This window comes from Poeciliopsis prolifica, unplaced genomic scaffold (genome assembly GCF_027474105.1).
Source record: "Poeciliopsis prolifica strain line A6 unplaced genomic scaffold, Auburn_PproV2 SCAFFOLD066, whole genome shotgun sequence".
In the NCBI taxonomy this organism is placed as follows: Eukaryota; Metazoa; Chordata; class Actinopteri; order Cyprinodontiformes; family Poeciliidae; genus Poeciliopsis; species Poeciliopsis prolifica.
The window spans coordinates 1,698,335-1,713,196 of NW_026562441.1; the positions used below are offsets into that span (position 1 = coordinate 1,698,335).

The 14,862-nt window shown below is 40.8% G+C and overlaps 1 protein-coding gene across 2 annotated transcripts; it reads right to left on the bottom strand.

The window, feature by feature from the left end:
• Positions 1-2,946: 2,946 nt before the first annotated feature.
• Positions 2,947-14,466, bottom strand: LOC129351434 (tripartite motif-containing protein 2-like). Of its 2 annotated transcripts, none has more exons than XM_055020294.1 (14): positions 14,273-14,466; positions 8,605-9,149; positions 7,634-7,782; positions 6,654-6,834; positions 6,288-6,547; positions 6,079-6,217; positions 5,659-5,838; positions 5,354-5,549; positions 5,062-5,165; positions 4,797-4,964; positions 4,534-4,702; positions 4,238-4,308; positions 4,012-4,152; positions 2,947-3,928 (listed from the first exon to the last, which is right to left on the bottom strand). In XM_055020294.1, the coding sequence occupies exons 2-14, from the start codon at positions 8,701-8,703 to the stop codon at positions 3,776-3,778; spliced, it is 2,010 nt and encodes a 669-aa protein (XP_054876269.1). In that variant the 5' UTR covers positions 8,704-9,149; positions 14,273-14,466; the 3' UTR covers positions 2,947-3,775. The 2 variants fall into 2 exon arrangements, with proteins under 2 accessions (XP_054876269.1, XP_054876268.1); XM_055020293.1 differs by having other exon boundaries at positions 5,653-5,838.
• Between the last annotated feature and the right edge of the window lie 396 nt (positions 14,467-14,862).

Sequence of the window (14,862 nt, forward strand, 5' to 3'; positions counted from 1 at the left end):
TGTGAATATCCAGAGATGGGCCTTAAACATGAACAGACATGACAGACACAGTAAGAGCAAGCAATAACAGTACATGAAGCTGGTTACAGTCCAGGCTTTCATTGTGAAATTAAACAATCACTTTTATGATGTTATCAAACGTAAACGGACCTGATTCATTTTATAGGACATTTCAAATCAAGAGGTGAAAGAAATTCTAAACTTTCATTATTTACACATAATGAGGCTAAATATCCAGCAAACAAGGTTTAAATTAGGAAACAGCCTAATTTTAACTCCACTGGCAAGAAAAAAACTCATTCCAGCTCAATGAGAGACAAAAAACCTCTCAGACGTAGCAGCACTTTGTTAGCTGACAATCAGAAAATCCAGTCATACAAACTGACAATCAGCACAAATAGAAAAAGAAACAACAGATTGATGAGAACTATAGTTTGAATCTATTTATTCTGATAAACATGCAACTGTTGGATGGCTACAGTAGATCTAGTGAGTGAACTGAAGAGCCGCGAGCGAGTTAGCATTCAGTCTAGCTAGTTAGCATTTAAAACAGACTGAACGAGTTAAAAGCTTGACAACATGGATTCTATCCAGTGAGCTGTAGTAAGTGTTAACCCATAGTTAACTAGCTAGTACTAGATAGCTACCTAGTTTTAACTAGCTGGTTTGCCATGTTAATTAGCTACTTTTAACCAAATAGCTAAAGCTAGCATGGTAGAAGCTAGTTTTAGCTATCTAGTTAACCATGAGGTGCAATGGTCATTGTTTTCAAACTGGCTAACTTTTGCGTTATTCCTTTAAGATGTGACAATTTTATTTTAAAAATTAAATAAATATAAATAGATAAGACTACACAATTATTCCAACCAATGAAAGGCAATCGCATTTTGATTCAGACAACTTGATGAAATGTATAAAAACAATGCGGGCACTTAAGAAGGTCAAAGCACATGGTGGAAACAAACAATCAAACTGCAAGATAAACAAACAATCAAACTGCAAGATAAAAAAAACAATCAAACTGCAAGATAAACAAACAAACTGCAAGATAAACAAAACAAACTGCAAGATAAACAAAACAAACTGCAAGATAAACAAACAATCAAACTGCAAGATAAACAACAATCAAACTGCAAGATAGAGAAGCAATTAAATAGCAAATAATGAATGAAAGTCATTTGTCAGTGGGATCGTCAAGCCTGGATATGATTTAAAGAATAACTTCCTAATTTTGATTTATGAAGATATTGTGTAAACCACTGAAAGGTATGCCAATGTTTAAATGTTTTATCTGAGTGCTGACATATTTTAAATGGCAGCTGACTGGTTTTTGACTTGTTGTAAAAGCCTTGGAAGATATTCACTGAGTCTTCAGCACCTGTATTGTTTTTCTCTGTGCTAATGAGACAGTGTCTCAAGAGACATTAAAAATTAAGACCATTGAGAGGAACTGACCTCTACAATCTGCAGTAAAATTGGATGGGCATTTAAAAAATCAATGTAGGAAGTGTGAATATATTGATAATTTATCATGATTGTTGACTGATACAGTGTTCAGCCAGTATATTAAGGTATACAAGAAAAATATGTTTATTATGCAATTTTGCAAAAATAGTGACTCAATGAATTGGTCAGTAGTTTTAGGAGTTTGGATATGTTGCTAGATGACGACTGTCAGCAAAATATAATTTCCTGTCAGTAGTCAACCTTTTCAGGACATTATCTACAATCTCACAGAAAGGAAAACAAAACCCAATAAACTGCTGTAGTTTTTGCATGCATAACACAAGTATTGATGGTGTTGTCTCCTTTAAATCCCTTTAAAATCTTCACTTTGGAAAACATTGTTTTTGAAATGTCACTGCTTTAAACCATTAGACCAAGTTTTGGGCTATGCTCAGGACATTCTGCAGCGTACTGTCCCTGAATGGTCCACATTTGGTGCATCCTAAATATTTCAACAGAAGGCAGCATGACTTCTAAAAGCCTGAATGGAAGCACACGGCGATAACAAGAGCATGCTTCTCCAACACTGAGGTATTGTTTCAACATGAAATGATGTGTGAAATACTACAGGTTGACATCAAAACTCTAAGATAGAACTCTAAACGCGCTCTAGAACCGTGGACATTAACAAAAACCCAAATCTGAACATTCTAGAAGCCCCGCCTTCTCTTCACAGCAGAGACATACGTCAGTGATTTGAAATGTTGATTTTACCCGGAAATGTTAGAAATGTTCTCAGAAATATATAAGATAGATTTATAGAGATTTTCATTCCTCTGTGTGACACACAACCGCACACAGAGACGATGCTGTGGGTCAAAGTCCCATTCCACCAGTCAGACAGTCAGACAAGCAGCTGTTTATAATGATGAATCTATTGTTGAAGATTTTTAAAGGATTCAATCTAATGGGAGAAATAAACATTCCATAATCAAAACAATCCATATGTACAAACAATGTTCAACAAGTTAAAAGTGGTCCAAGGCAGAGGAATCAATCCAAATCTATCGAATGCCTCCAACCACAGAGTCATCACTTTGAACATGGAGGTTATAATATTGACATTGGTCTGCAGTTTGCCGACTATTAGGACCATTGTATATGATAAAATAAAGAAATGTGGCCACGGAGAATAAAAACTCTTATAGACTGGACCCTCCTATTCAAACTTCAGTTTTTATGGATTTTGTTTTTGATGCTGCTGTTGCAAAGCCGCCAATCAATGCCGCCATTCATTTCCGTTAGCACTAACAGGCTGTACCTTGAAGACCGTGAATATTAGCATTAGCGGTTTCCACTTTGCCCATTAATGCATATTAAGGTATATTTGGAGATTGAACTATGACAATAAGTAATCATAAGAGTTTTTAGAGAGGGTCTAAAGTCGGATGAGGTCCCTAACCCTTGGTAAATGTCTGAGGTTTTCCATTTAAATTCTGAATTTTAATTTTAATTTAACCTTTTACCGCTCTTCCATCATGTTTCTAGTAAATATGGAAATTTAACTGCTCTGTGGCCATATTAATATGTTTTAATCTACAGTGACCCTAATACTCTCATAATGCTTTAGTTTAGAGAAATTGAGTGGAGTCGAGAATTTCCACTGAAAGCTTGATCAGTTAAAGCTGATTGTTTTGCCTAAAGACCATCTGAGCAGTTGACATGAAGCCTTTGAACAATAAACTGAGAAAAGTCAAAGCTCTGGACCCCTTTTACCTCACCAGACATTATTTTGTCTTTTACATACAATACATCAAGGCAGAACATTGTCAAACTATCATTAATTCAAATCATTTCCACCAAATTACCTCAACATCTGCATTTATGCCACTGACGTTTCGTCAATCCAACATTCACAACATAGATTTAATATGCAAGGTTTCCTTTTTGAACCATTAATTTTCCACTTGTGTTCAATACTTGGCTGATCAATCTTTTTCCGCTATAGGTGAAGGCAGACATCTTTTATTAAAAACAGAAATCCATTGCTGCAAAGTACTGCAGAGATACGTTTCTGGAGGGCAACATGTCACCTTTATGTTCCACTCTGGGTTCATTCCTCCAGACGTCACTGAGGTTAGACGTCTCCTCTGAAGTTCAGGTCACGTAAGGACAGCGGCCGAACGTTTTCCTTGGCATTTCTTTCCTTCAGTTAATCCATCAGGACAAGTTCATGCAATGGATAGATGGAGTTAAACATTGTGAGCTTCAGCTTTCCTCTCACCACTGCCCTCCTTGTTCTCCTCTCCTACTTCTTCACTAGTCTTTATCATTGTAGGTAGCGGTAGACCTTGAAGCAATGGTTACCAGAGTCGGCGACCACCACATGGCCGTCCGAGGTCAGTGCCAGGCCTTGCGGGCCGTACAGTGGGTCTGCTGATGTGTTTATGTAGGACAGGAAGGAGCCACTGCCATCAAAAACCTGAGAAAGTCCAGTGAAAATGAGAAATATAACTGGGGTTTGTTGCTAAAATGCAGCATAAATGCCATAAATCAGTGCTTTACTTGGATTCTGCTGTTGCCCCAATCAGCTACAATGATGTTCCCATTTACATCCACAGCTACACCAGTGGGAGCGTTGAACTGGCCGTTTCCTTCCCCATTTGAGCCGAACTTCAACACCAGCTCTCCCTCAGTGGTAAAAACCTGACAGCACAAAGATATCAGATTATGTTCAGTGATTGATTGGACTCTATTAAAAGCAAGAGGGTGAATGTAATTGGTTGCGTACCTTGACAGAGTGGTTATGGAAGTCTGTCACGATGATCTCATTATTCTTGTTCACTGCTGCAAAGTGTGGACCTTCAAGACGAGAACAAGGAAGCAATCAGATGTTTTATCAAAATGTCTTCCCTTTATTAAAGGATTAGCCAAAAGATTAAAAGCTTCAAGTGAAGGCTGCTCACCAGCACTGTCGTACAAGGTGTGTAGAACTGAACAATTAAAGTAAACTTCACACATACTAAGTTTTAGAGGAGTCTAACAGATTTTAATGTACTCAGCAGTTCAATGGAGAATCCAGCTTACCTGCAAACTGCTTGTCACCATTTCCCCGACTCCCAAACTTAGCAATTAGCTTGCCGGTTAGCTGGAAGATGAAGACTGTACACGCCTTGTTGTCGACTACAATCACATGACCATTTTGGTCCACAGACACGCCTTTTGGCCCCATGAGTCTCCCTGAGCCCAGTTTCGCCTTGGATACAGCAGATGTACCAGTTAAGTCCAAAAACTGCCTAACCAGCCATGATGGGAAAGAAATGTCAGTACTGAGGAACTGAACAGCTTACCTTGAACTTGCCCTCGCACGTGAAGATGCTAACCCATTTGTTATCATAGTCAGCAATGATGATGTCACCGCTCGGGTGCACCGCGACCCCGGTTGGCCGCTGCAGCTGGCCAGGAGATCGCCCACGCACCCCAAAACGACTCTTAAACTCACCCTCGTTGGAGAAAATCTGATGATCAAATCAATTTCTGAGTATGCAACCCGAAACTTAGGTTTCATTCAATTTACCTTTGTGAGATGTCAAGACTGGATGAACTGAAGTATACCTGGACACACTGATTGTTGCTGTCAGCTATCAGAATCCTACCGCTAGAAGAGGCAGCCACTCCTTGAAGGTTGGTGAACTCACCCTTATTTCTACCCTTAGTTCCTGTAAAAGAGAAGAACATATTAAAGACAAAGATGTTGTCCATTGCCATGCTAATTATATTTAGTCATCGCCTCCTGAGTCTGTGAACCACGCATCGCCAACTTATTTAGCTCCTTTGAGCACGTCTATCATTCAGGTTGGTGGCCCAGATGTTATGTTCAAGAGGAAATTGTTTCAGGTTTTCTCACCGATCTTGAAGATGAGGTCGTCCTCGATGGGATTCTGAGTTTTTCGTCGTGGGGTTCCCAGAGCGCTGCTGGCCCTCTTGGAACCTTTCTTCTTCTGACCCGGGGACTTTCCTCGTCTCTTTGTCCCGTCAGAGGAGCCTGTGGACGGGGTGGCATTGGCTGCTGAGTTGGTTGCTGTGGTGGTGGATGGAGACACCTAGAAATCCCACAGAGAAGTATTCATACTTTACCAAAGTTACAAAATTTCTATAAACCACTGATCCTACATCGTAAAGGTCCACATGGGTTAGCCGACCCACCTCGACCTCGACCTCGGTCGCCTTGGTGACGGTCAGTTTGAAGGGGCTTCCTTTGATGTGCTGGTCGTACAGACGGAGGGCCAGAGAGAAGTTGCCCTCCTTGGGCACCGTGTAGACGAACTCATATGTTCCGTTCTTGTGGTCCAGGATCTCACCGTCAACAATGCTGCCGTCGGGGGTGAATACCTGCATCAGCACACGTTTTATTGAATTTTCTGAATGAATGAATTAATGAATCAAGAAATGCAGTTAATTTGTAGATTGATTTATGCCTTTGCAGTTGCTATCATTATGTGACACCAGCAAACAAGGAGTTTTATTATTTATTAGTTCAAATAATTCAGTATTTCACTCAGTCTCTTTAAATCCAGTAGAGATGTGCTGAGATTTTTCCTCTGATTCTGTTTATATTTCTCTGAAACAAACCTCAGCTGATAAGATGGCATTTCCACTCTTGCAGGCTCCCCCTGACTTGTCTCTTGTTACTATAGTAACTGAAGCAGGATGTCCCACAATGCACTGCTCCAAGCCGGTGCCCATGGCTTCACTCTGACTTGCCACAGCGCTGAGGAAGAAAATAAGGGTTAGATACAGAAGAATCAGCGTTTTGTTGTATTTTCTGTTTGTTTCGTCACCTGGTTGTAACTATGGTCCCCAGGTTGTGAATGGACTTCCTCAGCCCGTCTGTCTCCATCACCAGGTCCAGCTGGTCGTTCTCCTCTGGCTGGCATGGCATTCTCAGAATAGCCATCTCCTTGAGCCTCTCCTCCAGCTCATGCTCCACCTCCAGCGTGGCCACGCTCGCCTCCTCAGCCAGAGCTTCCTCCGTCCGGGTGCAGGTGGACGTGATGTCCCCGTCTCCACGTGTGAGGTTGTCTATCTGGGCTTGGAGGACCTAAAGACAGATAGATCATTCTTCAATACTTCCAAGTTTCTCTTCCTGCAAAGTCAGAGCACAGTCCAAATGACTGGCAAATGCACTCTGTTTTATCTGTCTGCACCTTTTGTTTGAGCCCATATGTGACTTCGAGCTCCATGAGAAGGACGCTCTTCCGAACGTCCAGCTGCTTGTGCAGGTCCTCGAAGCTGGACTGGATGTCCTCTTCGATGGAAGCTCTCTGGTTGTTCAGCTGCTGCAGAATCTCCGTAACGAAGGACAGAGCATCTGAAATCTGGGGCAGTCTGCAGAGGAGGAGGGAAAAGGATCATTTCATACTTATCAGCCAATACTTAAATCTTGTGCCCTTCATGTTGTGTTTCCCCACACGGCCACCAGATGTCAGTGTTTTCCCGTTTACAAATGCTGTGTCTTTAGTCCAAAACCATGCTGTGTTCCAGTTTCATGGGAAGTGGGAACTTTGACATCTGATTCAAGCTAAAAGAGTTCTAATTAAGAACTTGGAATTTCAGTATTGCGATGTTCTCAACATTGTTTGCAATAACTCTTACAAACATCATTTTAATCTTTCATTTCCATCAGCAAACATCTCTTTTCATTAGTTCAGCTCAGAGTTGCAGACGATACATTTAACAGTGATTTTAGACTCACTTTTACATGTGTGTCTAGTAAAATAAACATGTTTCCACCACATCTTGATGTGTGGAGCAGCGATACTGAAGAGCAAAGTCAGCCTCACAAGTCATAACTGGGGGAAGTTGGGGTTGCTCCAATTTCCCAGTTTGTAGGGCGTTCCAGTTGATTTTTTTGACTGGAAAATCAGAATTTAGCATCTATGAGTACAACTGGAATGCAGCATCAGTCCTGCAGGGCCAGAATGCTGCATGTTTTAGTTCTCTCTCTGGTGATAGTTACCAACACCAGAGGCGTGCTAACAACCAGGGAGAGAGCTAAAACATGCAAGATGCCACCTACTGGTCACCCCTACACTTGCTGTACTTCATTTATGTTCTCTCCTTTTCATATTTTAAACTATTAGCATATAAATGTCCGTGTGTGGTCTTTGGGGTTCTCTGCTGGTACCTGCTCTGGACCGCCCCGAGTCTCTCCTGCAGCCGGCTCCGGTGCTGCTCCAGGGCCTGGCTGAGCGCCACCGTGGGGTGATCCTCATGGGCCGGTAAGCAGTCCTCACACAGGGCACACTCACAGGCCGAGCAGTACAGGTCAGCCACCTGCAGGCGGACATGGAGATGAATTAACTATCATAATCCCATCAAATTTCTGCTTTTTAGATTATTTTTCAGACTCAAGCTCAAATAGATCATAACTATAGGGAGGCCTGATTTAAAGGGAGTTTTTATGTAAAGTTGCTTTTTTTGTGTTGAAAAGAGCAGGAGCTTCTTAAAGAGACAAAGGTTCAATTTCAAGGCAAAATAAGAAAAATTAAGTCATGTTTGGTATACAAATTGCATTTTTATAATAACTGAATGGACTATAGTTATTTGATTGTGCTATAAAAAGGCAACATAAAAAATACATAGAACTGCCCCTTTAAGAGTCAAGGTGAGAGTTTGAATCATCCTAATCAGGTTGCTCACCTTTAATGGAGAGAAATTTAGTCACAAAAGTCATAGTTTGACTTTATTGGACTTAGTGTAACAATAAACAAAGTTATATACAAATAAAATAAATTTAAAACAAACACAGTGAAGTATTTTTATACGTTCAGAGTGGGTAGAAGAGTGAACTGCTTGTTTTTCACCCACCCTTCTTACATCTGTAGCATCATCCATAAATTACTATTTATATTCATTTGGTGCCATTAGGATTAATACTTGCATTCATTTAATATAATTGTTCACTTTATATCTATTTAACATATTTTACATATTAAGTATACATTTTATTAAGCTCTGATGTAAATACAGCTGTATTTAAATATTCTGTTTAATGTTCTTATTCACTTCCTGTTCTAATTTTTTACATTTTGTCATTTTATTGTCCTGTTTGGTTCATGTGTTAGTAATGTGATGTGAACTCGGAGGCGTTCTGACCTTCCCTGCATGCTGCAGGCAGCTGTTCTTGCTGGGCGCGGCCTCCAGGACGGTGCACTCCTCACTGCTGCTATCTGGGGAGTGTTGGTGGGCCTCCATCTGCGCGCGGCAGCCTGCTGGGGGGGAACCTCCAAACACACCCCTCCTTCCTCACCGCAGCCAGGGGAAGACGCTTTACGATCAAGCAGAGGGTTTGTTGCTTTGGTTTCTAACAGGTTCTTTCTCCCGACTCTGTTTGTTTTTCACTCCATTGGACATTCAGGAAAAATGAGAAAAACACTCCAGTAGAAACTGTTGGCACATTCTGAATATAAAAAAGATCTGCACTGATCTTAGATTTGATGGGTTTTAGTCAATAATCCACATTAACGTTATTCTTCTGTAGATCTGAGAGTCTTCTGTCCCACATTCCAGATGGTTATTTATCCATTGAAACACCAAAAAGAAGAAGGTGAGAGGCAGATAGTTTCCCTTCAGGAGTAATTTAACTGTATTCAGTTGAACTGATTTTATTTGGAGAGCACTGAGGATGAATCCACTGATTCCTGCAGGAGAAAAATAGAAAAGAATGTTAGGAGTTAAAGATTAAGATGGAAAGAAGTCATTCAAATCTTGACCACATGCTTTCATTTGCACAACTTATAAAATCAGTGACACCAGCAGGTTGTCACTGATGATAAGGAATAATTCAGTCCTTTGTGTTCTGATCTGTTATCATGCCAGCAGACACAGGGTAAACAATGCAACACAAAATTAGTTTTATATTTTATTCAGTTCTGCAGATAATCTCCAGTCCCACTATCACCACAATGTCTCCTCTGCAGGCCGCAGCAGGGGGCAGCTGTGAGGTTTCCATTGAATAAGGATGAAGGTTGAGCTGCTTTCTGTAGTTCTGCAAACCACCACCAGGTGGCAGTGTACTAATGCCTGAGTCTCTGCTCTCTTGATTCATTAATATTTTTGACTTGATCATTTAAATCTGAAGAACTGAAATCCTTCAATATCCTCCTTTACAGAAGTTTTCCACCTTTTACTCATCATCTGTTGCCGGGTAAAATAGTTATGATTATGATTAGTAATCTATCACCAGGATGGACCAAACAAGGATCACAACTTCAGATACAATAAACTATATAATATTTTCACAGTTATTTAAGGTGATAAATAAAGTGAAGGTTTAATCACACAGGCACAAAGTAGAGGAAAAAGGCCAAAATGGAAACTTTAGGTTATAAAATCCGCGGTTTAAGTTGGCAAAGGGAGAAACTGATGTGAAGTTGAATAAAAGCAACGACACTTCATTGTTGTTTCCAGACATCAAATTGTTTTTAATCTGATGTCTGTTTGCAAACGTTTCCCTATAAAAAGCTTGTTTGCAGTGTTCTGGGTTCTCTCCAAGTCTTCTGTTTTCTTTCCTCTGTCCAAAAACACGACGGCGATTCTGTGAGACGAACACCAGCAGGTGTGGATGATGGATGGCTGGCTTGCTCTCACTATCTGTGGGATTTATTGATTTCAATCGGCTTCAATCACGGTTTCTCTTCTTCTGAATTAGTTCCACTAAACTGTTCGCTCCACAGATCAGGGAAAGCCTCTGCCATGCTACCATCCTCAGAACAACCTTGTAAAGTCAAAACCTAATGAAGAGCTTTTAATGTAGGTCACCAAACAGACGTCAAAGTGATGGAGAAAGGTGGGGGTTTCCCTGGTAACAGACTGCACAGAGCGAGTGGGGGTGCGGTGACACCAACCAACGAGAAGAAATAGAAGAAAAATGTGAAGCAGCGACGGGTTCTTTAATCCCCAGGACCCTATATTTATCCTCCAGCATGTGAATGGGTTCACACTGACGATGCAGAGCATTCTGGGTCGCCGGCTCCCTCTGCATCAGCGATGCACACGTTGTGATGATGATGGCGGCGGTTAGGTGTGAACAAGAAATCTGTCTGGTCCTCAGTCAGGAGGAGATCAAATCTCTAATGGGAAAATATGTCTCAAATATGAATCTCAGCAGCAGGAAACTGCAGGTAACAACTTTCACTAACCAGGTTTGATTCCTAAGATCTGACTGTTGATCGTTTTTCTGCCAGCCAAGCAATTTCTGTTCCAGTGTTTTTAAAAACACGAGGCCCAATGTTCTGGTGAATAATTCAGAGAGGGGAGGGGTTGCAGTGGTTTTCCTTGTAATCCAGTTCAAAGGCCTCCGTCCCCTGAGATGTTCTGATCAGCCTCCTGCAGACAAACCCACTCCTAACGTCTGCAACACACACACACACGCACACACACACACACACACACACACACACACACACACACACACACACACACACACACACACACACACGCACGCACGCACGCACACACACACACACACACACACACACACACACACACACACACACACACACACACACACACACACACACACACACACACACACATCGTACCGCAGAAGGATTCCTCTGAAGTCTTCAGGATGCACACCCCCACATCTCCATTCACTGATGCTCTGATGTTACAATGCAGCAAAGGATTCTGGGACGCTCTCTCGCAGTGGGTTGTGTGTCTGGTGACGGTCTGTGGCTGTTACGGTTCTGCAGACAATTCAAGCCCTTCTTGTTTTGGATGTTTGAGAGGAGCTGATTGTTTAATGCTCCAGAAAATGTTTCAGCATTTTTATGAAATGATTTAAAGTTTTGAAGAATCTGAGTGAACCGTAACCTTTTGTGCTTCAATGTCATGACTATAGGGATGGATTCTGCATGCTTTGGTTGCAACAAGTTCTCCTTTAAGCTAGTGTTGAATTCTTCTTTGCTGCACAGACTGGCTCATTTTCTTCCTGCAGCTGTCATATATCTATCCAGTCATCTGGTGTCTCTAGATGGGTACGCCTATAAATATGATTGTCATTGCTTTGACTAAAAGCAATTAGACACACCATTTAAAGGATGGGAAACCTACTGGACCGAAGCTGAGGACGCTCAACAAAAGGATCACCAAACAAACCAACCAACGTGGCAACAGGACAATAGTTGTCTAATCTGAGGAGAGGCCTCAGAGCAGCTGACTCTCACTGATAAAACTCATGAAAACACAATCAGATGGAGGTTTTCAGGTCTGCAACACACACACACATAAAGCTCACATCTGCAGAGGCAGCACTCTACAACCAGCCTGTCGTAAGAGCTTTTGTTTATTAGTGACACAGAAAAAGATAAGATGGATTTCAAGTGTCCACACAAGCATAAAAGCATAATCCTCTGTTCTGCAACCAGACATGATTCCAGATGCTCTTAGCGTACAACAGTGAAGCAGAACAATCATTAAATACTCTAATTTATTTATTAAGGCTATTTATTAAGACATCTATTCACATAAATACAAAATTAGACAGGGAAATTTATAACTCTTAGTACTAAATTGTGGCTGTTTTATTCTAAATGAGAGTTTAAAAGGTTTAACTCAGAATGAGACGCTTTGAGCCTCTTTATCATGGCGACATTATCTCCTACAAGAAGCATAAAAACTCAGAATTTGAGAAGTTTGGTACCAAACGTCACATCTGAAGTCTTGGATTTAGAGCTGATGTCAGATTTAAGTCGAACAAATCAGTTCCACAAGTTTGTGTTTCAGGTCAGCGTTTGATTTCAAAAGCTAAACATGAAGTCCATCCACGTCCGATGGACGATGTGCGTTTCATTCGTTACATTAAACCAGGCTCTGACATTTCCGTTAAATTGTTTCACCTTCATACTGGCTTGATTATCACATAAATCTCACCGAATCAGCAACAGGCTGATGGACGAGACCTTTTCCCGTGAGGAAAGGTCATTTCTGTTCAATTAAATGTCAGGAATTGATTGAGTAAATTTCTGGAATGAGATAAAAGGGGACTGAAACAGAGCCCTGAGGGACCCCTCATAACAAGTAAAAAGGAAAATACTTTCTCCTTCTGATATGGGGTTAATCTCTGAGTTCAGGGTTTTTGCTGCGATTCAGTTCATTCACGACTGAATGAGCTTCGTCTGTCGAACCAGAACTCAGTTAATTGAAAAACTGCTTAAATCCGTCTGGATCAGCAGACGAGGCTCCATCACCTGATTGCAAAGCTCAATAAAAACTAATTTCAGGGAAACCTGCTGGTAGCAAGTCCATAAATCAACAAACCGGTGCCAATCAGACAAAGAAAACACAACACACACACACACACACACACACACACACACACACACAAAAACACACACCACACACACACACACACACTGGGTTCATCTGATCCGTCTCCTCTGACGTTCCCACGGGAATGTTCTTGTCCACTTTCTGTTTTTCTGTGTTGTAATCACTCATTCATCACGTTCTGGTCCCACACATACTCTCCCTCTCCTCCCTTTCTGGGTGAAATCAATAAGAAGCTTCATTTTCTACTGTAAGTGTTGAAGTGTCCCAGCGTCTCTGTAGTGTTTTTAGAATATCAGTGTGTGGGATTCAGAAAGAGGTTAATAATTTTACTCTGTGGCAATAAAAATGGTCTCTCATGTTGGCTGAACTAATGTGTTTTGTTTTTTATTGATAATCTTTTGTAGCTGATGGTAAAAATCTGGAAGAAATGCAGTGAAATAATCTGACACTTCAAAATGAAAGCCAATCTGTAACATTCATTTTATAAATCCACATGATAAAAAGAAAATAATTAACAATATTGCAGTTTTTTATACAGATGTCTGTTTTTAAAGTTGCTTTGTATTATTTGTTGCCATTTTTGTATCTTTTAGCAATATTTTCATTGCTGTGTTTCAAGTGTTTTGTCTCTTTCTAGTCGATTTGATTCTATTTCTACTACAAGTTTTCTTTTTACTTGTTTGCTTGTTCTTATCTTCTTATAACAACTTTTGATTCAGAGTTTTTGGTCCAACTATTCTGTCATTTTAACATTTATGCATCAAATGCCTTTTAGAAATCAATCCGAGTCTATTTATGAAGCTCTTGTTCGGCTTTATGGACTTTATTTTGAATTGATTTGTCTTTTCTTCTGCATCTCTTCCTAAATCCAATTATTGTTGAATTTATGATACGTTATATTTTCCTCTTTAAGTTAATATTTGCATATTTTTAGTGATATTTTCAGCCGTGTTTTTCTATTTGCACTTGTTTTGCATCCATTTTCTCTCACTCAACTGGATTTTCCAGCTTTAAGCATCTTTTTTTTTTTACTGATCAGTTGATCGGTTGCATCTGATCACTGATCCATTTGAATTCTGCAGGAACTGCATGGTCCTATAAACAGAATATGTCGCTCAGTTTCACTTCAGAGAAGTGACGTACCTTCTGTTTCTGTTAGCAGACAGGATGCTAGCATGTGCATGCAGGCCTGACAGCACACACACACACACACACCAAACACACACGCACACACACACACACACACACACTCACAGATAACTGATTATTTATCCACAGATAGCTGGTCACTGCATTCAGTCGGTCCATCCTCATTTCCTCCATCCCAGATCCCATCATGCAGTCCTTTCTGCATCATCCCCCTCTCTGAGGCATGCTACAGCTGCTGCTGTCACCATCAAACATTCCTCCACCCATCGATCACTCATCCACCCCTCCACCTTTCCATCCATCCATCCTTCTGTCCCCAGGAAATGCATCCAGCTCTCACCCTGTTTTCCAGGCCATCAGTGGGAGCGTCTGCTTTCCAGCCTGCAGCCATCGCGTCATGAAACTGTCTTGTTTGCTGCCTCTTCTCTCCTCTCCTCCTAGTCTGTGTGTGTATGTGTGTGTAAGAGGGGGAGGATATCATCGTCACAGCAACACCAGCAGCTTGCAGCAGCAACAACCACCAGCGAGGAAGAGGACGAGGAGGGTGAGGAGGAGGATGGGTGGAGGATGAGGGGACACAAATAATATGCACTTTGAGCATCCAATCAGGAGCTAGATGGAGGGAAAAGGAGAGAGGGGATTGGTCCATATGTCCACATACTCTCTTTCTCAATGACACTCTATTCATTTTAGTGTCTCTTGACCTGCAATAGTCACAAGATTTCTCTCTCTTTTTGTGCAGATATAGATGGTATGCTATGTATAGCAAGAACATTATATAATATATTATGATTTTAAAAAACAGAGAACAGTAGTTTTAAAGTACTACTACTGATAAAACAAAAAATAAAATCTGAGAAACCCAAGCAGGGAAGGATAAAAATACAATAGGCCTAATTACTTTCAAGAATTAAAATTTTAAAAGAAAAC

Bases quoted from the DNA above. Each gene is read 5' to 3' on its own strand.
- LOC129351434 (XM_055020293.1), bottom strand. From the start codon at position 8,703: ATGGAGGCCCACCAACACTCCCCAGATAGCAGCAGTGAGGAGTGCACC. The intron at 5,550-5,652 runs GTGGGTCGGCTA...TGGGATTTCTAG, and splicing joins CGACCGAGGTCGAGGTCGAG to GTGTCTCCATCCACCACCAC. The intron at 4,965-5,061 runs GTATACTTCAGT...TTTGATCATCAG, and splicing joins GCAACAATCAGTGTGTCCAG to ATTTTCTCCAACGAGGGTGA.